The sequence below is a fragment of the Argentina silus genome (genome assembly GCF_951799395.1).
Source record: "Argentina silus genome assembly, chromosome: 9".
In the NCBI taxonomy this organism is placed as follows: Eukaryota; Metazoa; Chordata; class Actinopteri; order Argentiniformes; family Argentinidae; genus Argentina; species Argentina silus.
This window is the reverse complement of record NC_139663.1, coordinates 15,706,912-15,726,886: the sequence shown is the minus strand read 5'-3', so window position 1 is coordinate 15,726,886 and position 19,975 is coordinate 15,706,912. Positions and strand designations below refer to the sequence as shown.

Below are 19,975 nucleotides of genomic sequence, written 5' to 3'. Positions count from 1 at the left end.
AATCCCCTGGTTTATTGAAACAGGACATAGACTCACAACCACGGCTGTAACAAAAAAGCTGACTCATCGCCTTTTTTTTTTACATTACAGACCGTTGCATCATGTTGCCATACTGAGGGGCTTGAACAAAAACTGTGGTTTTCTTTATGTTTCAAGCACTAAAACAATTACACAAACACACACATGCACGCATGTGCGCACACATACACACATACACACAACAATGAAAGCATGGAAGCCCCCCAGGGACCCCTTACATAGCAATACGGTGACCCCTGCAGTTTTCACATGTGACTGTCCTTATGCCGACCTGCCTTGGGGCTCATTCAGCATTGTGGATGGACACTATAAATGACTGTACTGTACTGGATTGGATAATTCCAACTGGTCATGTTTACCAAACAAAACTCTACTGGGTTATGGAAATGTCTTCACCAGTACTGTGTTTGCCTATGAAAATGTGTGTTAGTACATAGATGTTGGAGCATCCAGAGCTCTATCAGGTAAATGGCAGACCCACATGTTTCCACTCAACACTAGCCAAAAAGTGTTATTTTGTGGTATGTGAGATATGTCCACTTTAGTAGGACAAACGGAAGTGGTTTTTCATCTTATTTGCTGAGACAAACATTTAAAACCCCACACTAAACCAAAAACACAATTTCTGTACTACAACCTAGATCTGATTGCAAACTCAATCTTCCGGTATTCCCTTCACTCAAACACAGTGGAGTCTAACAGTGTGGTGTTTTCCACAATTAATGGATTTCAGAATGGCAGCAGTGATTGATTCACATTATGCCCTGAAGACCATTTTAAGGGGTCAGAGCATTTCAGACCACAGAGCCCTGGAGGCTATGCTAACCAAAGTGCTGTTGTGTACATGCCCACAGTCAGTGAGCTGTTACAGTGGTAGTAACCTGGGTTCAGGCTTTATTTAGAAAGTAGTCTCCCCCCCCCCCTCCCTTGTAGTATAACAAGGGGTTAACATGGAATTTCAAAAGTTGTAGCTCTGTATAAAACATTATAACTCTTTCATGATAATGCCATGCTTCCCAACGACCAGGGTTATAATTCTCTCCCCATTTAATGAACAGCCTGAATTTAACTGTGTTCCTTTCACTTTTTGTCAGAATGCTATGATATCTAATAGTGTTGTCGTTGAATAGTGTATATAGAGAGCCAAGGCTTATCACATGAGGACACGTCCTTCCTCTTCTCCCCAGTGACTGTGACAACATTGCCATGTCAATCTACAACTGGAATTTGGATATAAAGTTGGCCTGTGTTTAACTTTACTGTTAATCTCTGGTTTAAATAAAGCATCCCCATGTGCATTCAAAGGAGCTACGCTACGACTGGCAGACCAAATTAGGGTTAGGGATTCAGAACGATCTGATGATGGATTCATTGTGTATTGTGTCAGTGTGTCATGTAGGCCTACTTGATATTGACTCTGCATAAACTGAGTGTAAAGCTGTTGGAGTATAGAGCTAAAAGAAGACTTGCTTCCTCTTTCCCATACTGATGGAGGGCACTGTAGATAGATAGATAGATAGATAGATAGATAGATAGATAGATAGATGTGGAGTGGGTACAGGGTTGGTTGGTTGGTTGAGTGGTTTCAGTGGGGTACAACTGGTAGCCAAGGCATTGTTGTGTAATCATTCTAAGAATGAGTTCTGCAATGCGAGTTAGACCTCTCTGCATGTTTTAATTGGTGTGAATAGTTGGATTGGTGTGAATAGCTTAACATTTGTAGGAGGAGTAGCAGGTGGTAGAATTGGAATAATAATAATAATAATAATAATAATAATAATAATAATAATAATAATAATAATAATAATAATAATAATAAGTATGTCGAAGAACAATTGCTGAAGCAACCCCACCTAATAAGTGTGTCGAATATCAATAGTTGGACTTGCTGAAGCAAGCCTACCTAATAATAAAAGTGAAAGTAAAATCGCATTCTTCGCAAATTTCGAAGCGCCTACAACACTGTAGAACGAGGAGGAAGTTTCCAACATGTTCTCCACATGCACGCGTCATCGCACCGGAATGCTGCGCTCCAATTGGTCAGTGAGTAGTCGGACTGAAAGACCGAGAAATATCGAGAAAACAACACCAATGACATATATACAGGTGAGGTTCTCACAGTTTGGACATTGACACAAGAAATACGATTCAACAGCGAGGGTTGAGGAGACGAGCCTTTTCCTAATTTCATACACTGTAAGTAAGCAGCCCGACGTTTTTCGAGTCTGATTTAATGCTGCATTAATGCTGCATCTTGTTGAAATTGTATTGTTATAAACAATATCATCGGTAATATTAGCCATACATTTGTAATTCGTGTTTATTAATAGGTGTGTAAAAATAACGAGCTGTAAAGGTGTTTTGCAGTGAGACAACAGAGTAGATTCACTTATAATTAATTAACTGTGGCAATGTCATCACAATTTGGCCTACCACTACATAGTCTCAAACTCTCCATAATACAGATTCTGGGTTCATTACCGCTAGTTCACAGGAGGAGATATTTTATGGTGTGCTGTTTACTCTTTTTTTTATGCTGTATTAAGACGTGGTTAGCTTGATTATGTTATGCCGTCATTCAGGTTATTTTAATCTGCCTGAATAGTAGAATATCCTAAATGTGCTTGAATTAGCTTGCCTGATGTATACAGTAAGTAAGAAAAAAAAAACGGTCCACCCTTTGTGCTGGGCAAGAGTAATCAATCGCACGTCATATATAGATGTTTTACAAGTTAATAAGGCACTAGCAATATTTTTCGGAAATGTAAATGAATGAAATATACATCTTAATGAAAATCACTTTCTGAATATTTTAATGAGAGTAGTAAAACTGTCTTATCCAAGGGTAAAAGTAAGTTCGTACAGTCTGTACAACCACTTAGAAAAATAGTCGCTGTACGCGCTGCACTGGTAAAACGAATAGAATAGCAGATTAACGCATAGACGGTAAATAGACGGGTGGGGTGACAAACTATGTGATTTTATGTTGCTCCCAGTACAATAGTAGCCTAGTTATAGCTAAATAACATTTTGTTTGAATATTGCTGCGAATGCGCCATATTAATCATTATTTATTGTAACAGAATGCAATGCTCATCCAAAAATGTGGAATCAGTAGCCTGCAGTTGAACACTTCTGCTATACAGAAATCACTGAGTGGGGTGTTAAGGGGTACAATTCAGCTATGCAGTTTTATATGGAAAATTTAAAGGATTTGCAAAATTTTCCATTTTAAATATACTTCTCTAATATCTACTCTCATTCTTTTGTAGCCTACTAACTTCGAGCTGTCAAGATGTCCTCAACCAATGGTGTAGCTATTGGTATTGACCTGGGCACTACCTACTCCTGTGTGGGGGTGTTCCAGCATGGGAAAGTGGAAATCATTGCCAATGATCAGGGCAACAGAACCACCCCCAGCTATGTGGCCTTTACAGACACAGAGAGACTCATTGGAGATGCGGCCAAGAACCAGGTGGCCATGAACCCCAACAACACTGTGTTTGACGCCAAGCGACTGATTGGCCGAAAGTTTGATGAGCAGGTGGTGCAATCTGACATGAAGCACTGGCCCTTCAAGGTTGTCAGCGATGAAGGAAAGCCTAAACTTCAAGTAGATTACAAAGGTGAGAACAAATCCTTCTATCCTGAGGAGATTTCTTCTATGGTCCTGGTGAAGATGAGAGAGATTGCTGAAGCCTACATTGGGCAGAAGGTGTCCAATGCTGTTATCACTGTTCCCGCTTACTTCAATGACTCACAGCGGCAGGCCACTAAGGATGCTGGAGTGATCGCTGGGCTGAATGTGCTGAGGATCATCAACGAGCCCACAGCAGCTGCCATTGCATACGGCCTGGACAAAGGTAAATCGGGAGAGCACAACGTCCTGATCTTTGACCTGGGTGGGGGCACCTTCGACGTGTCTATCCTGACCATTGAGGATGGTATCTTTGAGGTGAAGGCAACCGCAGGTGACACACACCTGGGTGGGGAGGATTTTGACAACCGCATGGTCAACCATTTTATGGAAGAGTTCAAGAGGAAATACAAGAAAGATATTAGCCAGAATAAGAGGGCATTGAGGAGGCTGCGCACAGCATGTGAGAGGGCCAAAAGAACTCTGTCCTCCAGCTCCCAGGCCAGTATTGAAATTGACTCTCTGTCTGAGGGCACTGATTTCTACACCTCTATCACCAGGGCCCGCTTTGAGGAGATGTGCTCTGACCTCTTTAGGGGAACTCTGGAGCCTGTAGAGAAAGCCCTCAGGGATGCCAAAATGGACAAGGCCAAGATTCATGACATCGTCTTGGTTGGAGGCTCCACCCGAATCCCCAAGATCCAGAAACTCCTGCAGGATTTGTTCAACGGCAGGGATCTAAACAAGAGCATCAACCCAGATGAGGCGGTGGCCTATGGTGCTGCTGTCCAGGCTGCCATCCTCATGGGCGACACCTCCAAGAATGTCCAGGACTTGCTGCTACTGGATGTGGCACCTCTATCGCTGGGTATCGAGACGGCTGGAGGAGTCATGACCGCCCTCATAAAACGCAACACAACCATCCCTACAAAACAAACCCAGACCTTCACCACATACTCTGAAAACCAGCCTGGGGTCCTGGTTCAGGTTTATGAGGGGGAAAGAGCCATGACCAAGGACAATAACCTTCTAGGGAAGTTTGAGCTTTCAGGAATCCCGCCCGCTCCAAGAGGAGTTCCTCAGATTGAGGTGACTTTTGACATTGATGCTAACGGCATTCTGAATGTGTTTGCAGCGGACAAAAGCACAGGTAAACAGAACAAGATTACCATCACCAACGATAAAGGCCGGCTCAGCAAAGAGGAGATTGAGAGGATGGTGCAGGACGCTGACAAATACAAAGCTGAAGATGACATCCAGAGGGAAAAGATAGCTGCCAAGAACTCCCTCGAGTCCTTTGCTTTCAACATGAAGAGCAGTGTACAAGACGAGAACATGAAGGGCAAAATTAGTAAAGGAGACCAGAATAAAGTCATTGAAATGTGTAACCAAGCCGTTTCTTGGCTGGAAAACAACCAGCTGGCTGACAAAGAGGAGTATGAGCATCAACTGAAAGAGTTGGAGAAAGTGTGCAACCCCATCATCACCAATTTGTACCAGGGAGCACAGGAACGTGCCAGCTCTGGTGCTGGCTCCAAGGGGCCAACCATTGAAGAGGTGGACTAAAGTGGCCCTATTTGGTTGCGATATCGATGCCTGTTTGTAGTTCATAATGAATACTGATGTGTTTGTGTTTGTTGGTAAATGTTAAACATATCACCTGTTTTCTTAAAGAAAATAAGCCTTTGTCAACATTTAAAGGGGAAAGAGAACACATTGATAAATACTTTTACTGTCTGTTCATATGTGCATTGCTGGACATTGCGCATAAAATTAAAGCTTGGCAATTCCACAATAACAGAATGACCCTGGGACTAAATGTTTCACTTTATGCCAAAGAAAAACCCCTGATAGGAAAGTTTAACAAACTATACAACTCTATGCACAAGGACTGCTTCTAACAATTCTAACTGAAAATGATTTATTTTAAGAACTGTGCAGCTTCAATGTGCGGTAACAGAATTACCCTAAAATCTCCCTGGGTTTTTTATGTAATCACGAACATATATATATATATATTGTGAATGTGCACTGAAATGGAGAATATGCTGGAATATTTGATTGAGAACTGTTCTTTTTGATATAACTATGCCTTATAAAATAAATGTTGAAAAGTCCCTTTGTGTATGCCAGTTTGTTATTAGATGCTTACTGCACTGCCAAGATAACCATAGATAAAGAAAATATGTTTCCCACAAAGATACGGTAGTTGTATCTTATTTACTTACTTATTGTTTTGAAATTCTTACCAAAGAGAGTACCTCTTTGCTGTTACTGATCAGTTAAGTAAATCATTCCCTCCGTTAAAAGTTTGAAAATAAGCGATAGGTCACACATTTTTTTAAATGTATATTTCATGGCAATTTACATTACAATATTTGTACAATTACAATACGTTACCGTATGTGTCAGACACGTCCTTTTGCAGGCTCATGTCTGATTTGAAACACTAGGTGGCGACAAATAGATTTGTACTGATTCTGCATAATGCTTTTTGACTTGTCGTCTCCCCCCTTCACAATTTGGACTGTTTCAATAAACAAATCATTCTGCTGATTTATTTTAGAATAACTTATTTTTGGAAAGACAAACAATAATGTCAACAAAAGAATGCATCGTTAAGATTTTCCAAGCATGAGAGGAAGAGATAAAAAGGAGTAAGACAGAGACGTCTAAAGCTAACCAGAACTGAATTTGCATTGATGCTGCCTTGGCTAGCATGTCAACTGATACTGATGTTTCAAGTTTCAAGGTTATTTGAGTTTTAAGTGCATTTTACAGAGTCACAACAACACATTAATATAAAAGGAATTATGTAAACACATTAAACTATCCCCCTGTAGGTGGTAAGCTAATATCACTAACCAAAGAAGACCAACCACTCCAGCCCAATAATTCATCAGTGTGATACTGACAGTGACATAACAAGAGATTACATCCTTTTCCGTGTTTACCACATAATCTAACTCCATCCATGACCTTCAGCTGCTCCCAGCTGAATGACGAACACAGACACAATGAGGAACAAGTGATTCTGAGGTCCTCTGCTGTTTTGCTGTGTCATGATGAGGTAGTCTAATGTGACGCTCTCTGTCTCCTAGACTCTGTGTGGTTTGTTGCCAGGGGGCTCACAAAAATACCCCTTCACTGAAGACACAGCTGCATCTCACTTACCAGTAGAACCACCATGTAACAAGTATCCTTTATAACACAGGAGCAATGCAAATGTGTCAGATAACCTCAGTCATTGGACTTACCTATACAGTATGTGATGGAATGGAACAGAGAGACTGCCAAAGGCCTGTCTCTTAAGTCAATTGAATATTGAGTGGTTTTATTGACATACTATTCTCTCCTGTGATCTGCCATAGGTAAAAGTCACCTGTATTTATGATAAGTACAGTAACTAACCAAGTCTTTAATCGTTTTTTTTAATGTACCCTCCTCCCCCTTATGAGGGTTAGAGCAGCTACAAAGGTGTCCTTTCACAGCACCGACACCCACTCTGAGAGGAAGTGGTATGACCCTGTTGAGGACACTCCCCTGGTTTACTGAAACAGGGCATACTATGCTCATAACCACGGGTGTAACAAAAGAGCTGACTCCACCCATCGTCTGACGTCTCTTTCAGCTCTCTTTTTTACATTACAGACCGTTGCATCATGTTGCCATGCTGAGAGGCTTGAACAAATACTGTGGTTTTCTTTATGTTTCAAGCACTAAAACAATTATACAAACACACACATCCACGCACACACAGGTGTCAAAACCTTACACTGAAAGCATGGAAGCCCCCCAGGGACCCCTTACATAGCAATACGGTGACCCCTGCAGATTTCACATGTGACTGTCCTTATGCCGACCTGCCTTGGGGCTCATACAGCATTGTGGATGGACACTATAAATGACTGTACTGTACTGGATTGGATAATTCCAACTGGACATGTTTACCAAACAAAACTCTACTGGGTTATGGAAATGTCTTCACCAGTACTGTGTTTGCCTATGAAAATGTGTGTTAGTACATAGATGTTGGAGCATCCAGAGCTCTATCAGGTAAATGGCAGGCCCACATGTTTCCACTCAATATGAGATATCACATTACAATTATAAATACACTAGCCAAAAAGTGTTATTTTGTGGTATGTGACTTTTTCTATACTTAAATGACCTAGATCTGAATGCAAACAATCTCCCAGCATGCCCCTCACTCAAACACAGTGGAGTCTAACAGTAACATGTTTTCCACAATGAATTGAGCTCTCAGAATGGCAGTAGTGATTGATTCACACAATGCCCTGGAGACCATTTTAAGGGCATTTCAGGGCATTTTAAGGGCATTTCATGTAAGAGCATTTCAGACCACAGAGCCCTGGAGGCTATGCTAACCAAAGTGCTGTTGTGTACATGCCCACAGTCAGTGAGCTGTTACAGTGGTAGTAACCTGGGTTCAGGCTTTATTTAGAAAGTAGTCTCCCCCCCCCCTCCCTTGTAGTATAACAAGGGGTTAACGTGGAATTTCAAAAGATGTAGCTCTATATAAAACATTATAACTCTTTCATGATAATGCCATGCTTCAGGGTTGTAGCTCTCTCTCCATTTAATGAACAGCCTGAGTGTAACTGTTCCTTTCACTTTTTTGTCAGAATCCTATGATATCTAATAGTGTTGTAGTTGAATAGCGTATGTAGTACATAAGAGACCCACAGAACCAGACTGAGTGCCAAGGCCTTATTCTTGCATGCTTATGAAATAGACAAGTTGTTGAAAACAGTAGCCCCGCAATTTGACTTGCTGCCTCGAACTTGCAACCTCTGGTTTGCCAACACATGTGACTGTCTCCTCAAATACCAGATGTAAACCAGCTATGCTACTGAAAAGCTAGCGATGCGACAGCGCAGGTGGGGATATTTTAACTTGAGTTTACCATCTCAACTCGGTTACACTTATCACATGAGGACACGCCGTTCCTCTTTTCCCCAGTTACTGGACTCCGACCGAGTCTCAAACTTGCGACCTCTGACTTGCCAACACACGTGACTGTATCCTCAAATATCCAATGTTAACCAGCTTCGCTGTCAAAAAGCTAGCAATTTGACAGGTATTTGAATTTGAGGAGTGAGTTTACCATCTCAACTCGGTTACACCTGGATGTAGCTTTTTAGTCACAACTGGATTCAGAATGATCTAATGGATTAATGGATTGATTGAGTATTGGTGTCAGTGTGTCATGTAGGCCTACTTGATATTGACTCAGCATAAACTGAGTGTAGAGCCAAGGCTTTAACTTTGGCAGGCATCCATTTCTGAACTGCTCTCAGACTACTTACTACTTATGTATTCATTCAGTGAAGGCTGTTGCTTCGACTGATCCAGATCTTGGTGGTGAAAGGCCATAGTCAACAATTGTCATGGGAAGCAGCAGAATCCATGAATGATTCTTAAGTGTTAAGTTCACACTACTCTTAATCTGATTTTAGACAATCAGCATTATGTGGGTGAAACCATTCTAAAGATAATCACTCATGTGATTTCTATCATTTATCATATTTACCATATTATCACATACATTTTCACACAGTAGAGCAGTCATTCACATCTAATGTCATGCACACTGGTGCACACAGATGCCACTATGCTGCATAGTACTGTACTGTGTAAAGCCATTGCTGACGCGCGAGGGAGCTCGATGAGGGAACATGCATAAAATAGGAAAGGAAGTGAACGCGTGAGGGCGTTGAGTCAAACAACAGGAAATTGACTGTCACTTTCCGCGGCAGACTTTAGGACCCAGCGGCCCTTCTGTGGAAGTGAGCGGAGGTTTCCTTCTTCACATGAACGCCTCTGGTCTCTCGTACGTGCAGGAACAAACGTGATTCAATGGTATTAAGGCAAAGGTAGAGGAAGGGACCGGGATACAGCCGCGCTGCTTGAGCATCACTCAGGTAGGTACCACACTGATCATCATTATTATAAAGTAGCATGGGGAGAAGGGGAGAGGCGATAATATAGTGGCATAATAATTAGATAATGAGGATATTCTCATCATGCCCTTATAGGTTACTTAGTCAATGTGGGGAGGAAGTCTGCTGTTGCTACAGTATAAGGTCGGTTAAGTAACTGAGGTATGTAGCCTAAAATAAAATACACGACATAGAGAGGAAGGATGCAGTAGCCTATGGTAAGATATGATGACGGTTTTGAATCGCAAAATCACTCCTACACAAATATGAGCTAAGAATTCATATTGCTTTCTATAATGTATATTTCGTTCGGTGTCAGAAACCTCCAGTTTTAACCGAAAGTATGCCTACCCTTGTTGGGTAATTTAATTGAGTCCTTGAGAGAACCGTTATGCGCGCATCGTGACACTGGCTGACGCACCCCCAGGTCCTGTTCGAGGATGTAACAGGTTATTCTTAGAGCGAGTCCGAGTCATCATCATAGATCCTAATCGATGTCTTTCACTTTAACTACCTTGAGGATAAGTAGGCCTACGTGAAGGTTCGCCTGTTGATGTTGTCTGAAACATTTAGCACACTATTTTACTGTTATTATAACACAGTCGTTGGAATAAACATTGTAAGTAAAACCGTAACTTTGCGCATCACAGCGAATCATAGAGTGGTGTGACTTTAATGACGTCGATGTATATCTCCGGGAAATTTCTCCCTCAACGGCCAATGTGTCCTTCAATTCACTGGAGCTACGTGTGTGGTGAATGACATGAATGAAAATTACATTATTCATATAGGCCCAATGCTGTCCTTTTTATGTATCCAGACATTATGCGCAAATCGGTTCCCCATAAGATTATTTTAGCGCATTAAACTGCCTCCACCGGCTTCGAGTTTTACCTCTCATCATAGTGCCCACAACATGGACTCAGCATCTGCGTAGTTTAAACAGTTGTTTAGATGATGAAACGTGTGAAGCCGATGAAACCACTTTACTTCGTAGATCTTTCAGGGACAAGAGTAGCCAAATTGCACACTAATATGATATTTTTGGAATTGGTGTTCACTTCCAGTTACTTCATCAACGGAGGCTTGCGATGAGTAAGTTGCCAGGAGACGCTGTGTTGCTCTCTTTCACGGTCATTGAATCTGATCAACAACACCAGTCAATCTCTCATCCGACCACACACGCTACAAGTCACTTCGAGAAATTTTAATTAAAGCGTCTTATGAAAAAGAGTGTTTCATGACATAAATAGCCTAGTCCTAAGTGCTGGAGATGTGTGTAACCCAAGCCTAGTTAACCGAATAATCGACTAGCGCGCCTCAGTCACGCACGCACACACACACACACACACACACACACACACACACACACACACACACACACAGAGAGAGACAGACAGACAGACAGAGAGAGAGAGAGAGAGAGAGAGAGAGAGAGAGAGAGAGAGAGAGAGAGAGAGAGAGAGAGAGAGAGACGTCTATAACCATGTAATGAGTATGCAAATGCAAATGTCCTCAGTCATTGGACTTACCTATACAGTGTGTGATGGAATGGAACAGAGAGACTGCCTAAAGAGAGACTGGTCTCTTAAGTCATTTGAATATTTAGTGGTTGTATTGCAGTTCATTGCAGAGAAGCCGCAACTCGCAAGCCACAGCACCGACACCCATTCTGAGAGGAAGTGGTATGACCCTGTTGGGGAAAATCCCCTGGTTTATTGAAACAGGACATACTATGCTCATAATCATGGGTGTAACAAAAGAGCTGACTCCACCCATCGTCTGACGTTTCTCTCAGCTCTCTTACATTACAGACCGTTGCATCCTGAGGGGCTTGAACAAATACTGTGTTTTTCTTTATGTTTCAAACATTTTCAAACAATTATTTCCAAAAATTATACAAATGCACACACACACACACACACATCTGACAGTGAAAGCATGTAAGCCCCTCAGGAACCCCCCCCCCCCCCCCCCCCCCCCACAGTGGTTTTTCATCTTATTTGCTGAGGCAAACCCCACAATAAACAAAAAACACAATTTCTGTACTACGACCTAGATCAGAATTCAGTCTCTCAGCATGAGAGAGAGAAACCTATGGTTTCAGGCTTTGGCTACCGTCGGGACCAGTGTTTCGGTCTTCAGATGTCCAAATGAGAGTGATGCTATAGATCTATACTGTGATTAGATGTATACATAATATCTAGTAAATACATCTTATACCCTGCAACGGATACCACTGCCGCAGATCAAGTCTCATAGCCTATATTTTCAAGGAGCGCACAATCGTGACTATTGTGGCAGGGGCGGGACCTGCCAGGAATGCTAAGCTGTCCTTGAGATTTACGTTGGGGACAAGATGGGGATAGGGAAGAGGAACAGTATCAAAGGATAGGGTGTCATTTTATGTTGCCTTCAGATAAATAAAACCGGTTTAGAATTGTGTCTCAAACTGGCCTCATGCCATCTAAGGATTGGATGTAGAGACCCCCAAAATATGCAAATATATTAGCTGGTTTTCCACAGTTAGAAGTTGCCATGGAGTGGTACTTAACTGCCTACCAAGCATGATAAAAGGATTGAGGCTAATGTTGTGAACTCACAGGGTAAACAAATTCAAGGTCATTTATTTCCCTGAAGCCTGTCACGCCACATATGGGGTCCATCTATGCCCGCTTTGAATTTGAATTTGGTTAGAGAGGCTTTGATTTAACCTTAGGGCCAGTTACTTTATCACATCTTATTACCAGTCCTTGGCTTATCGCTCTGAGACAAAGTTTTTCAATAAATGTAGATAGCACCTGGTGGTCAAGGTTTCAACCCCCCTGTCATGCTCAGGCTAAACTGAATTAGGATTTTGCAAAAGGGTTTACAGTAGATAGCAAAGTTTGTTTTAATTACATAGAAAAGCAAGTAGAATATCTCTTCTCAGCATTAGTTCAACGTACAAAAAGGAAACCTTGAATAAAGAAACCCTGGCTGGCACTAAAGATAACTCCTAGGCAGCACAGTGGCAGTAAATAACCCTGGTACATGCTTGGCAGGGCTGGTGTCACACCATGGTGGTGATGTGTGGATGTGGCCATAAAAGCCATGGCTGTCTCCATTGCTGGAGTGAAACTGTAAATCTCTGGGTTCCATTATGGCTCTCCCTGGAGCCATTGCTGGCCATTATAAGCTGTAATGAAGTAGGCCCTGCCTGTAATTCTCATTCATTGTAATGTGGCATGTGATGATTACAGACTGTGTGCCAGGGTAAGCAGAATATACTGTAGTGTCAAAATGCATGCAAGGTTTTCAAAATAGCATCATGGTTTGTAAAATTGGATCTAATCTGGCCAGGATATGGTGAGCTTCCACAGCTTGCCGCACCTCACAGTGCGCTGTGATACAGACACGGCAAGATGTTCACTAGATGGGACACCAACCGATTCTGCAGATGGTTGTGTTGAACACCCAAACTGACCAGTCCTTGTACATGGCATTTTCATGATGACGATAATGCACTGTACCTTCTAAATATTGTTGTCCTACCACTCTCTGTTCCATAGATATGCTGAATTAATAAATGATTCTAATTAGACTTTTCTATGAGTTGTCCCTCTAGACTGGATGCTCCTTGTTTTATGCGTCACACTTCTATGCACAGATATACACTGCTGACCCATTTCTCTCTCTCAACCTTGTTTCAGAACCAACCCTAGAGGATCATGGGAGGTGCGGCGGTGGATGAGGGGCCTGGAGGGGTGAAGGCCCCTGATGGTGGGTGGGGCTGGGCTGTGCTGTCCGGGTGTTTCATCATCACTGGGTTCTCTTACGCCTTCCCCAAGGCTGTGAGTGTATTCTTCAAGGAGCTGATACGAGAGTTTGGGGTGGGCTACAGCGACACAGCCTGGATCTCCTCCATACTCCTTGCCATGCTCTACGGCACAGGTATACACACTCACAGAGCCAAACACACAGAGTCACATAGACACAGGAAAATATACACACACACACACACACACACACACACACACACACACGTACAGGTACAGAGCACAGACACAGACTCAATGTGTGTGTTCTGCTCTCTGCAGGCCCTCTTTGCAGTGTGTTGGTGAATAGTTTTGGGTGTCGGCCAGTTATGATGGTGGGAGGACTACTCGCCTCTCTGGGGATGATCCTGGCTTCGTTCTCCACCAGCATCATCCACATCTACCTGACCACCGGTGTCATCACAGGTCAGTGTTGCTCTGTGTTTGCCCTACATAATACCTTCTGAATCAAAAACACAAACACTGCAACCAGCAATACATTTTCACACTGTTTACTTAAACTCCAGTTCAGTGTTTTCTCAAAACGTTATTAAAGACAAGGTACTATACAGTACAATGAATGCTCTATTCTATTATTTTCTATTCTATTCTATTGCTCGACTTGACTCAACTCTATTCTATCCACAGGTCTGGGCCTGGCGCTGAACTTCCAGCCGTCTCTGATCATGCTGAACCGCTACTTCAGTGAGAAGCGTCCCCTAGCTAACGGACTAGCAGCGGCGGGGAGCCCTGTAGCCCTGTGCTGCCTCTCCCCCCTGGGCCAGGTCCTCCAGTACAACTACGGCTGGAGGGGGGGCTTCCTCATCCTGGGGGGCCTGCTGCTCAACTGTTGCGCCTGCGGGGCCCTCATGAGGCCCCTGGTGGCCCCCAAGAAGCTTGAGGTCGAAGGTGAAGAAAAAGGGGATGGAGAGATGGAAGGAAAGGAGGTAGAGAAGACCAAGTCGAAGCCAAAAGCTAAGCTGTTGGACTTCACTGTGTTTAAGGACCGCGGTTTCCTCATCTATACCATAGCGGCCTCCATTATGGTGCTGGGGCTGTTCGTGCCGCCAGTTTTTGTGGTGAGCTATGCCAAAGAGCTGGGGAATGAGGATACCAAGTCTGCTTTGCTTCTCACCATCCTGGGGTTCATAGATATCTTCGCCCGGCCCACGTGTGGCATAATCGCAGGGATGAAGTGGGTTCGCCCCCGCGTCGTCTACCTCTTCAGCTTTGCTATGCTCTTCAACGGCTGCACGGACCTGGTGGGATCACAGGTAAAGTGACAATATATTGATTTGATTGCAATGTAATGGTCATGGATATAAACAAGATGTTTCTTGTCAAAATGTCCCTGCATCGAAACTCATCTTCATGTATCATACCATTGTCTTTAGTGTCCCAATACTATATCACTGGCTTGTTCAAAGCCGGCTTCGAGGTCTGTGAAGCTTCAGGTTTTATTTTCTCCCTGGTTGCTAATTGACCTGTTAAAGTCTTTGATTGGCCAGAGAGTCACTCACCTGACTATCTCGTCAAAACCAGCAGTGCTACAGACTTCAAGGCCTGGATTTCCCGCTGTATTGCATCATTGTGATGAAAGACCTTTACACCTCCACAGAGTTCTGAGAGATGATGTGATAAACGTCAGTTTATCAAATCTGACAATGGCGCATCAATGGCTACCTATCCGCCATTGTCTACTTATGTCTACTTATTCTTCTACTTGTTCTAACTCTGTGGGTTTCACCTCTCCTCTCCACAGTCGAAAGATTACCAATCTCTGGTGGTGTTCTGTATATTCTTCGGTATCTCGTATGGGATGGTGGGGGCCCTGCAGTTCGAGGTTCTCATGGCGATCGTTGGAACGGAGAAGTTCTCCAGCGCCATCGGCCTGGTTCTGCTTATGGAGGCCATTGCTGTACTGGTGGGACCGCCCGGAGCAGGTACACAGCAACACTATCAAGAACACTACTAATGCAACTCAACCACTGATGATTACAAAAACATAATACTACTACAGCACTGCTACCATCATAAACACAAACAGTGAGCCCACTGCTCCACATTTGTCCTTTGAAATGTGTTTTTAGATCCTCTCTGGATCTTTCCGTCCTCTGTGTCTCTTTCTCTTCATCTCCCTTCCCCTTGTTGTCCATCTCTATATTTACTCATTCTGCCTCCCTTTTGTCTTTTCTCCTTCCTTCCTCCCCATCTTTCTCTCTCTCTCTCTCTTTCTCTCTCTCTTTGTCTCTATGTTTCCTCAGGTCGGTTGCTGGACGCCACCAGGAACTACATGTACGTGTTCCTGCTGGCAGGGAGTGAGGTAGTCCTCTCGGCCATCGTGCTGGCCACGTGTAACTTCCTGTTTATCAAGAAGAAACCATTAGAACCCGCGGCGGAGTTGGAGAACGGAACGATGGCTTCCGAGATGGAGCAGCTCGGCAAGACCCCTGAGGAAGAGGAGGAGAAAGGAGAGAAAGAGGCGAAAGAGAAAGAGGAGGTGAAGAAGAAAGAGATGGCAACGGAGGAGATCAGACCGGACAGCGCGATGGTGGACTCAGAGGAGGTGGAGAGATTCCTGAAAGAACCCGAACAAAATGGCGTTGTGGTCTCCAGCCCAGAGACCTGTCTGTGAGGGGAGGAGGAGATATTGAGTCTAGCGACAGACTAAGCTAGATACATTCAACTTTAAAACAGCCAATGGCACTTCTACTTTGAAGTATGCTAAGAAGGAAGACAGAGCTGTTCCCATCCTCCTGTATTTATTTGAGTTGTTGTGTGTGTAGATGTTCCTTATGGGGCTGTGCCATATCAAGACACCCCAATAACACTGACACACACACACACACACACACACACGCGCGCGCGCACACACACGTGAAAAGAAATAGGTGTTAAGTGATAAATGCTCTGCACTGCCATGTAGAAGATGAAGTGATAAAGTGTAAAACAACCTTTGTGATAATACTGTAAGATCATGTTGCTGCACAAGAATATGGTTCTCCCCCCACAGAAGGTGTTTAGTTGAACCTTATCTCAAAACATTGAAGAACACCTACTGTAGATTAGTTCTTGGTTGGAGAGAGAGAGAGAGAGAGAGAGAGCTTGAGGGAATGTGAATGGATAAATAAGATGTGGATGGATGGCACGGAGATTTAAAGCCATCGGTATTGGGGAATATTGAAAAGTTGTGTGTCTGATGTGTTGAACAGTTGAAGTAGAGGTGAATAGCAATGCAAGACTATGGTGTTCCTGGCTCACGGCACAGCTTCACTTTGGCCCAGCATTCACATCAACGCTTTAGTGTTTGAAATCACCAGGCGTCATTGAAAAGCACTTATCTTGTGGTAATGTTGTTACTGTTGTGGTCTTGGACAATTATGTTAATGTAAATAAGTGGTTGAATTGATTGATTGAGAGGGAGAGAGAGAGTAAGAGAGAGAGAGAGATGGCAGAATGAGAGCAAATTGATACTGTATACTGGATTGCATTTACTGGTGTATTTTATACTGTGTGAAAGAGAGTTAGAGAGACAGAGACAAGGGTATTAAGGGTATTAATCTTACTACTGGTGACATGTTTGTTTGTGTGGTTCACATAACATAAACTATGTCGACAGAAAAGGGTCATGTACCCGTGGTTGCTTCCCAGTTGAATCAGTAAAAATCTTGTCATTGGAGAACTAGCTGACATTAGACATTCCAGAGGAAGCAATGGCCTCCAATACGATATCTTAGACACAAATAGCGATAGTGGCATTCAACATTTCCAATACTGTTATTATTGTCTTTAGAGTATATTCATACCTTAAAGTCAGTATTCCTCAAGCAGGGCGTAAACCCGTCTTGGTTCCACAATGATTTCTATTCGATTACTTGAACATCACTGTTGTTATTACATTGTGTACTATTTTGTAAAAGATAACATGGGTAACACTTTAAATGAGGAAACACGTATTAGGTACTAATTTGTAGTTTATAAGGGTTTGGTTTCTACCCAGCCCCTCAAGACAACCCAAACATACACACCCACACAGCAATGTTATTGGTGTCAATGTTGGCCTTGAGGTTAGGGAGGCTAGCCAGAAACTGCAAGGTTACTGGTTCGATCCCCAGATGTGAGCCATTGGTTAGAGGGTTGCTGAAATCATATAAAACTGGCCACCTACTACATGACTAATAACATGAGGATAAGAAAAATCCTTACCTTATAAGCTAACAATTACTGCTTCCGATACTGAATAAGTGTTTTCTATACTGAAGTGTTACCATAACTTGAATTTAGACATGTTGCTATGTCTTCCTAAGTTGCTGTTATGTAGTGCTCTGGGCATTATTTTAACTTGGTTATCATGTCTGTTGGCAGCTTTACCAAAAAACCTTTAAAGGTTTAGATTGAAAGTACAATAATACAAGCATTGATCTAAACAAGGATTCAAAGTCAAGGTTTACATTTCCCTGTCAGGATTTATAGATTACATCTTTATAATTTAATTTCAGCCAGTTATGGCAGTTATTAGATACAGGAAATGCTGACCATACTGTGAAAGTATGGTTTCTAAACACTTGAAATTAAGACTTTTCACACACACACACACACACACACACCCCATATCGGGTATCCAGTGTAACATCACTGCCGGATGGCTGTTGTCCACTCGGACACTTTTTTATTTATTTAATCTTTATTTATCCAGGCTATTCTCAGTCAGATACAAATCTATTTTTCAAAAGAGAGCTGGTCCAAGAAAGCCGCAGTTGCTTTCAACATTGTCCACTGGGGTGATATACATTTCCCTTTCCTTCAGCCACTAACTGAAATTGCTATTTACCATCTGATGACTCACCCTCACCCTCACATTAAAGAGAAATGAATAAATAAACTGCCATGTTAAACCCTCTGGGGAACTGTCTGGTGTTTTGCTGACGTCACTTGTGCTTGTGTTAGGAGCAGCTCTCTGTACCCTCCCCCTTTGCTGTGTTGCTGCGTGTGTGTGGATGTGTCTGGAGGAGGGAGCTTGCAAGTGCACTCGATATCAGAGACAGCATCATGACCTCACTTGAAGACATTTGCCTCAGCTTCCTCTTTAGTTGCAACATCACATCGCATCACACACACACACACACACACACACACACACATCCTCTCTCAACTCAGCTTATTTATTGCATTTATAAAATTCCACAAATATCTCAGCATGCGCAAGTGTTAGTTTCAGAACTCCGTTGATCATACTGAATCAAACAGGCTTCCTCTCCTGCATCTGCAATCATGTGAAAGAACTGGCCCACGTCTCCTCCACCTATCCTGCTGTGTGTTCATATCAGTGCAGGAGAAGGACAGGACACAGAGAGAGGAAGCGACATTAGACTTTGTAGATGCACCCCATGTTGTGGAACTGAATACTCCTCTCCTTCATCTGAAAACCCAGGCTGGCTGAGTGTGAATTCACAGCAGGGATTCACCATTGCTTTCACCTGACCAGTTCTTCCACATGAATGCAGATGAGACTAAAAGAGATAAGCCAATTTTGACTATTGACATGACGCCCACCTATCCCTTCTAGTGATGCTACAGAAATGTTTCAGGACTGCGTTTGTTTATGTTTGTGTGTAAATGTGTTGCACTGTTGTTTCAAACACAAACTGCACAATGTTATCCGTGACATACATTCTGTCTGTTTTTACAATGACCTTGAGAATAAATACATATTCTGTTGTTATTTCTCCTGTGTTGAGGCCCTGTTCGTATGGATAATTGAGGGAGCAGCTCAGATTGTTCACCATGACCTATTGTATAACTGTCCTGTGACCATGGTGAGCAGGTGGATAATCTAGTGCAACAGTGTCACCTAGTGGTGGGATAGTCACACCACACAATGTTCATCAATGAAGTCACACCACACAATGTTCATCAATGAAATGCAATTTAGGTCAATGCATATGCATATTGACAAAACTGTGACAGGAAATCCTATCAAGGTGAAGAAATCAAATTCCATGGAACAAGCTTCTGTCCGTCATTGAATGGCTGAATCATCCCATTGCACACCACTGAAACAATGACAAGAGTACAAGTACTTATTAATTTATTTACACAATTTTAAAATACACAAATACAGTGGCATTACAAATGAGGAGCAAAAATCTTACAGGGCGAGAAGATTCCCATGACTCCACAGTGAGTGATGCATCGTGGGACGTGAGGTACCGTCTCCACCACACAGTCAAACGCAAATTCAAATCAACCAGGAAAATAAAAACAAAAAAACAAAAGGGAAAACAAATGAGAGACAGAGAGAAAAAGAGACATAACAGACCTGAAAAACAAACTGATCCCACGTAAAGTGTACTTGCGTTTATCGTCACGATAACACCCACACCAGGGGAGAGAAATGAGTTGGGACTTTCAATTGAGACTACCAGTTGAGGATTAAAACTAATTTACCCAAAACTACAATGGAGTGAAGAAGCATTCCAACCCCCTCCACAGACTATCATCATCATCATCATCATCATACTACACGCATACAGTGGCTA

General features: G+C 42.7%; 2 protein-coding genes across 2 annotated transcripts; both read left to right on the top strand.

Annotated features, from left to right (window-relative positions):
• Positions 1-2,125: 2,125 nt before the first annotated feature.
• LOC310809622 (heat shock 70 kDa protein-like) lies at positions 2,126-6,089 on the top strand. Its single transcript, XM_083676979.1, has 2 exons — positions 2,126-2,235; positions 3,312-6,089. Exon 2 carries the CDS (start codon positions 3,335-3,337, stop codon positions 5,240-5,242), a length of 1,908 nt encoding a protein of 635 aa, XP_083533105.1. The 5' UTR covers positions 2,126-2,235; positions 3,312-3,334; the 3' UTR covers positions 5,243-6,089.
• A 7,260-nt stretch (positions 6,090-13,349) lies between these two features.
• slc16a3a (solute carrier family 16 member 3a) lies at positions 13,350-19,123 on the top strand (the record flags this gene model as incomplete). The annotated part of the gene is made up of 5 exons (XM_083677248.1): positions 13,350-13,572; positions 13,719-13,862; positions 14,085-14,710; positions 15,199-15,379; positions 15,701-19,123. 5 exons carry the CDS (start codon positions 13,350-13,352, stop codon positions 16,069-16,071), a joined length of 1,545 nt encoding a protein of 514 aa, XP_083533374.1. The 3' UTR covers positions 16,072-19,123.
• Positions 19,124-19,975: the final 852 nt, after the last annotated feature.